This window comes from Xyrauchen texanus, chromosome 2, assembly GCF_025860055.1.
Source record: "Xyrauchen texanus isolate HMW12.3.18 chromosome 2, RBS_HiC_50CHRs, whole genome shotgun sequence".
In the NCBI taxonomy this organism is placed as follows: Eukaryota; Metazoa; Chordata; class Actinopteri; order Cypriniformes; family Catostomidae; genus Xyrauchen; species Xyrauchen texanus.
In genome coordinates, this window is record NC_068277.1 from 33,465,274 (window position 1) to 33,471,944 (window position 6,671).

At 35.6% G+C, this 6,671-nt stretch overlaps 2 protein-coding genes across 2 annotated transcripts; one reads left to right on the forward strand and one right to left on the reverse strand.

Annotated features, from left to right (window-relative positions):
- On the forward strand, positions 1 to 2,153 carry LOC127658082 (chymotrypsin A-like). The gene is made up of 7 exons (XM_052147182.1): positions 1 to 163; positions 413 to 516; positions 595 to 674; positions 890 to 968; positions 1,112 to 1,292; positions 1,545 to 1,678; positions 1,929 to 2,153. The coding sequence occupies exons 1-7, from the start codon at positions 112 to 114 to the stop codon at positions 2,088 to 2,090; spliced, it is 792 nt and encodes a 263-aa protein (XP_052003142.1). The 5' UTR covers positions 1 to 111; the 3' UTR covers positions 2,091 to 2,153.
- A 2,476-nt stretch (positions 2,154 to 4,629) lies between these two features.
- On the reverse strand, positions 4,630 to 6,332 carry agrp (agouti related neuropeptide). The gene is made up of 4 exons (XM_052154327.1): positions 6,320 to 6,332; positions 5,949 to 6,110; positions 5,530 to 5,615; positions 4,630 to 5,087 (listed from the first exon to the last, which is right to left on the reverse strand). The coding sequence occupies exons 2-4, from the start codon at positions 6,055 to 6,057 to the stop codon at positions 4,884 to 4,886; spliced, it is 399 nt and encodes a 132-aa protein (XP_052010287.1). The 5' UTR covers positions 6,058 to 6,110; positions 6,320 to 6,332; the 3' UTR covers positions 4,630 to 4,883.
- Positions 6,333 to 6,671: the final 339 nt, after the last annotated feature.

Sequence of the window (6,671 nt, forward strand, 5' to 3'; positions counted from 1 at the left end):
TTTCTTGCAAGGTGCACAAAATCCCACAGTGGCGAGATAAGACATCCAGCCTGTGAATGAGGATTGGGTATATAAAGCCCTCCATTTAGCAGACACCACCAAGCTTCAGCAATGGCCTCCCTCTGGATTCTCGCCTGCTTTGCCTTCATTGGTGCAGCCTACGGTATGATACTATTGTCCATTAATGAATTGTTAAGTGCCAGCCTGTATGTCTTTTCTGACTTTTAGTCATTTTTTGTGGACTTTTAAATGTGATACTTTTGCTATGTTGATCTAATGAAAATATTAATGTCAACCTTTATATGGAAGTTCAGATCAGTTGCAAGAATCAGAATGTTGTTGTTGCAGAGACAAATGCCAACTTGTATATAAATAATGTCTAGTCATTTTAATTGACTTTTTTGTCCTCCAGGCTGTGGCGTTCCTGCCATCTCTCCTGTTATCACCGGATACTCCAGGATTGTGAATGGTGAGGAGGCACGTCCTCACTCCTGGCCCTGGCAGGTGTCTCTGCAGGTAAATATGAACATTTTTAAATGATGAAAAAAACGTTTTTAGTGAACTTGTGCATTTATAACATTAAATGTATCGTAGGACTCCACTGGTTTCCACTTCTGTGGTGGCTCCCTCATCAATGAGAACTGGGTTGTGACTGCTGCCCACTGTAATGTAAGGTAAGACAATATTAAAGATAAATAAACCTACTAAATAACAGCAGGATGTTTTTGCAGAGTAACAATTGTCCATTCAGTAATGACTTTAAAAGGTAAAACGTTATAATCACATATACTGTTATGATATACTGATTTACATGTACTGGTTACCTAGTGTATATATATATATATACTGACCTGCTGCAAGAGTTAATATGGATTATTTTTCTAAATAGGACCTCTCACCGCGTGATCCTGGGAGAGCATGATCGTTCCTCCAATGCTGAGGCCATTCAGACCATGAGTGTTGGCCAGGTGTGTAGACCCTCAATATCTGTCAACATATTGTGTATCGGACCTGAACCATTGAGTGGATGCAGTCATTTAACTGAAACTTCTGTTTGTGCCTATACAGATAAAAACTTCTACTTTAAAAATGTGAATGCTTTTTCCCAAAGGTCTTCAAGCACCCTAACTACAACAGCTTCACCATCAACAATGACATCACCCTGATCAAGCTGGCCTCTCCTGCTCAGATCGGCACTCAAGTGTCTCCTGTGTGCCTTCCTGAAACCAGTGACAACTTCCCTGGTGGCATGATGTGTGTAACATCTGGATGGGGCCTGACCAGGTACAATGGTAAGTTTCAGAATGTATTTCTCCTTTCTGATGCATATGATTTCCATTCAACATTTAACTAAGGTAATTTTTTACAAAGATAGAAAATTTTTATTAGTTTTGTTTGCATATCATTTGTTTTAATATACATGACAAGGTAAAATCTAAATTAAATGATAATACATTCTACTTCACTTGCTTCTTTGACACAATTAAATGTCTCTGTTAATAGCTTTTAAAATGTACACCTTCCAATCTCTCATTGTGTTTCAGCCCCTGATACCCCCGCCATTCTCCAGCAGGCTTCTCTGCCTCTGCTGACCAACGATGACTGCAAGCGTTATTGGGGAACCAACATCACTGATCTGATGATCTGCGCTGGTGCCTCTGGTGTCTCTTCTTGCATGGTAAGCTGTCCCAAAAAATGAACTCCTGGCCACTACAAATCAGCTTGTCCAGCTATTTACAATCATTGCATTATGACTTTTTACCAGTACTCAGTCATTTAAAGAAGATAGGTTGATTACATTATGCAATTCTTTTTCATATATATGTATTACATTTTAATAAAACAAAAGGCCTATCAAGTATATGCATTACATTATTTAAACATAGTACACTTAGTGATAGATGCCTAACATTTTGTGTGTGTTTCAGGGTGATTCTGGTGGCCCTCTGGTCTGTCAGCAGAATGGAGTCTGGACTCTGGTTGGTATCGTGTCATGGGGAAGCAGCACCTGCTCCACTTCCACTCCTGCCGTGTACTCTCGTGTCACCATGCTCCGTGCCTGGATTGACCAGACCATTACTGCAAACTAAAACTGCCAAAATTACTTTCTTTAGTTTCATAATTGTCATCATCAATAAAGATTTATGACATCACCTTTGGTTCCCTTGTCCTGGATTAATTAAGCTATTAAATAGTAAACATAAAGAAAATTATATTTTTATTATTCAAATATATCATTACATATATAGTGAGGTCCAAAAGTAAGAGACAAACAGAAAATCTGAATTCAAAATCTAACTTAAACCTGGAAATAAAGAGAAAGTTTAAGGATTTTGAACAAAGTAAAAAAAATTCTAATAATAAGAAAAAAATAATAAGAAATAGAAGATTTTGCACTCGGTCACAAATCAAATAAGCATATTTGTGACATTAACCATGTTGTCCTTGTACGGATGGTCAGGTTTGCTTGCTGCCATAGAAGCAGACAAAATTCTCAAATTATGAATAGTATGGTTGATCAAAGACTTTATGAAATTAATGTTAATTTTTTCAATAAATATTTCACTCAAATTGTTATATTGATAATAAAAAATAGCATTTTCAAAATAGAAGCATATTCACAGGGAAAAAAAATATTTTCAGACTTTTGGACCCCACTATACATTGCAACGTATGGATTATCAGACATTCTCAATTGTTTTATAGCATGAAAAGGAACTAGTTAATGAATTAACATTTAATTGTAAAGCTTTTTCTGGTATCCATTTTTAATGGCAACGGCTATTTACACTAAGTTCAAATAGCACCAAAAAGCATCGTCTTTACAATGAGTAATAATAGTGTTAGATGCTATTTGCACTCCCAATTAAATACTAACATACAGTACTGATGCATAACTGCAGTGTGTTTATTGTGTTCATTTAGAGTCTCACAGACTAACCCCATAACCCTAAATCTAACCCTAACCCTATATTACAAATATTAACCATGGTTTTACTACAGTAACCATACTATCACTTAGGTATTTTGTAGTTAAATCCAAGTACACTTTAGAATCGATTTCAAAATACTCATTCTAGAATACAAATCACTGAAAAATCTGTCGCCTCTATATCTTGTCAACTTACTGATGCCATACAATCTCCCTAGGGCCCTGAGGTCAGAAAAACAAAAACTGCTTATCACACTGAACACCAGACTCAAGCAAAAAGGTGACCAGGCTTTTACAGTAGCCGGCTCCAAACTATGGAATGCGTCTACATATTAGTTCCGCTGAATCTCTTCCAGCTTTCAAATACATGTTACTTCTCAAAGGCTTATAATGTTGACTGAATTATTTTTCTGCTTAAAACATATGTTTTTAACCCACGCTTAAACTCACTCAGGTTTACACAGGTGTCTAAATTCTCTTCTTGTGTAAAGCATATGTTTTAAATTCATGTTCAAAACTCACAATCTCTCTTCAGCCTTCAAATACGGCCTAAATCCTCTATTTGATAAAACATGTGTTGTGTTTTATTTCTTTTTGTTTTTTTACTTTTTAATATTTAAAGAATAGGGGTTGATGTGCCCTATATCTTTTCATTTTAATTTTTTGTATTTGACTGTAAAGCACTTTGGTCAACAAATGTTGCTTTATTAGTGCTATTTAAATAAAGCTGACATTGACGTAGTAAACCACAAAATTAAACATGCTTATTAAACTAACACTATATTACTGTAGTAACACCATGGTTAATTCATTGCATTAAAACCATGGCCAAAAAGCATGGTTACTACAATATTACTATAGTAAAAATATGGTTAATTTTACCCAAATTTACATTTACATTTATTCATTTGGCAGACGCTTTTATCCAAATCAAACCTTTCTCTCAACTCCCCACCATGTCCAAAAAAAAAAGTATTACATTAAATGTTAAGAGTTGAGACATGAAACAGGATGGGAAAAAGTGGGACAAAGGAACCTGAGATGTCCGCTTGACAAAAGCAATTGCAGCAACACTTTGAAGTGCAGTTTGCCTTTAATTTCTGTTTCCACCAGACTATTGGAGGGCAAATAGTCTTACTGTGTGACAGGTGCTATTAACACCTAGTTACCATGCTGCGATTGAGTACGCTGACCAAAAATGTCATGGAATTTGTAAAAAGGCTCTTGGCAGTTTTAGTTCCAAGTGTTACTTGGATATGTGAACAAGCATATTGTATATTCCACATGTTCTTTTGCTATGACAATCTGCACTCTTTTTTAAAAGCTGAGGTTGATCTGCTTTTAAAGAATTAGTTCTGCCTCTTGTAACGTCTCCCGTTTTAAGGTGTTCTTAACCTTGTTGTACTGTTTTATGATGTGCTACTACACATGGTGTTGGTGTCTTTTAATTTTGTAGTTCTGTAAAGCACTTTGGTCAGTTAGTGGCTGTTATAAAATGTGCTATATAAATAAAATGAACTTGAACTTGAACTTGTATGTGTGCAGTCGAACATACAGTATTTCCATTCAAATGCCAGCTAGATTTATATTTTCACAGCTCTTTCAGTTAACAACATAATATTTGCAATAACCATTTTTTTATTGAATGCATTTATACAAAATATTTAATACAATATAGGAGTAAAGAGTGACCTTACAACTGCAATAAAATTACACATCTTAAAACAGCAGCAACAAAAAGCTGAAGTGCTAAAAGTAATGGTGAACACTCGTATTCTTATTTGTGTTGTGCAGCTGATACCACCATTATTTGTGGCCTGTAGTAACAAATGTATCTGTGATTAGTGTGAAGCTGTATGTGGGGTGTGTATACACTATCCACATTCATATTCTAAGGTTGTATTAAATGTGTACAGCCACCATTAGCCAGTTCGGAGTAGACATTGGTTCTCTAGGCATGTTCATGTTTGCAGGTGTGGTCCATGCTGCGGCAGTAACAGAAGGCCTTAAAAAAACGGCAGTAACACGTATCGCAGGGGTTGCAGCAGGGCATATGGTGGCCCAAGCAGGATTGCTGATGAGGGATACAGCGGCTGGGGGAGCGGGTGCCTCTTCTCTGAAGCTGCACAGCTTTGTCCATGTCCTGTAGGTATGGCTAAAGAAAACATTTAAAAATACTTCACCATCACAGAGGTAAATTGCATTGATGTTGCTCTTTTAAGAAACTTTTCATTTTTCTTATTTAAATACAGTATACTGATATAAGAATATACATTAAAAAAAAACTTTTTCCTAAAATGCTTACTAAAAGGAGAAATAAAAATACACTTTTTCAGAAAGAGTAAACAGTTTATCACGTTTGTTTGGATTTTATGTAATTAAACCATAACCCATTTCACACAGTTAAGCTGTCTTAAACAATGTGAAATGACATGTATGGCAAGCATGAGATTTTGATTTTTAATCTTAAGTATTCATGTTCAATCAACACTAAATCTTAAGGTAAGGCACCAATGCAACGTGAGCTCAGTTCCTGAATTCTGTAGGAACTTGACTCTGTAAGGCACTTGGCATTAAATGCATTTGCAATTAACTACCTCATCATATGAGCCAAGGTCTTCTATCAGTTTTTCTTCTGCTGAGTTTATTTCAAGTTGCTCCAGGTCCATTACAGGTAAAAAGTCTTCACAGGACAAAACATAGATGTACCAAACACAAACAGCATTAAAGGCAGTTTATTCAATTGCACTTGCACTTTTGAGGTACATAGGTAAAACAATGATCAAAATGAAAATATTATCTGCAATATTGTCTTCTGATAAAATATGGTCTGCTTTAAGATACAGTACATACATGAAAATGTGTGCTATATCAAAACATTAGAAGCTATTAATAAACATTTTTTTTATAAATATATCTTTATAAATTGAAAAGAAACAGAAAAAAAGATAACACTAAAAGATACACTCACATCTATGCTCTGTTTTTTGTGTTCAAAATAACATAGGAACCTTACCTGTATCAGATAGAGCAAAAGAGCTTTCACTACGTCTCAAACTTGGATGTGATGCCATCACCATGACATTCATCATAAACCAGCAGAGATACACTGTGTTCAGCATCATAATTCAACTCACAAACAAGATCAGCTACACTTTTATTGATCTTGACGCATTCACTGAAAAACAAAGCTATTCAAGGGGGTTGCAAATACAGATTGAAGTATTCCTTAAATCTTGTGTATAATTGCATGTGTATATGTTTGAGAGCGTGTAGGCAGATGTGTATTTTTGTCTTTGCACTGGTTTGCATTTGCCATTTAAGTGTGCGGTTATGTGTATGTGTGCACATGCACATGTGTAAGTGAAGCATGTGTTTTTTACCTACCTGCAGTATTCCGTCCCTGTCTGAGGGTGTGCAACAGACTCCTTGATTTATAAGGTTCTTTGGTGTGGGAGGTGAGGGACACATGGTCCTGATCAGTGGATGGAGGTGTGGTCTCTTGTGCCTGGCACAACCACATAACTCACACAAACACACAGACACGCTTTCACTTAGCTTTCTAAATGGAGACATACTACAGACTGCTATTTTTTTTGTATAAAACTATTGTAATAACTATATCATATATACAGTATAAATCCTATATAATAGTCTTGGATGATGGCGTCTTTTGAAATCCTCCTAAAATGTTAGAATGAAGATTTATGCTAAATGATAACAGTTAGTAATTTTGAAT

Bases quoted from the DNA above. Each gene is read 5' to 3' on its own strand.
- LOC127658082 (XM_052147182.1), top strand. From the start codon at position 112: ATGGCCTCCCTCTGGATTCTCGCCTGCTTTGCCTTCATTGGTGCAGCC. The intron at 969-1,111 runs GTGTGTAGACCC...TTTTTCCCAAAG, and splicing joins AGACCATGAGTGTTGGCCAG to GTCTTCAAGCACCCTAACTA. The intron at 1,293-1,544 runs GTAAGTTTCAGA...ATTGTGTTTCAG, and splicing joins GGGCCTGACCAGGTACAATG to CCCCTGATACCCCCGCCATT.
- agrp (XM_052154327.1), bottom strand. From the start codon at position 6,057: ATGATGCTGAACACAGTGTATCTCTGCTGGTTTATGATGAATGTCATG. The intron at 5,616-5,948 runs GTAAGGTTCCTA...TGTCCTGTGAAG, and splicing joins TTTTGCTCTATCTGATACAG to ACTTTTTACCTGTAATGGAC. The intron at 5,088-5,529 runs GTAGTTAATTGC...TGTTTTCTTTAG, and splicing joins ACCTTGGCTCATATGATGAG to CCATACCTACAGGACATGGA.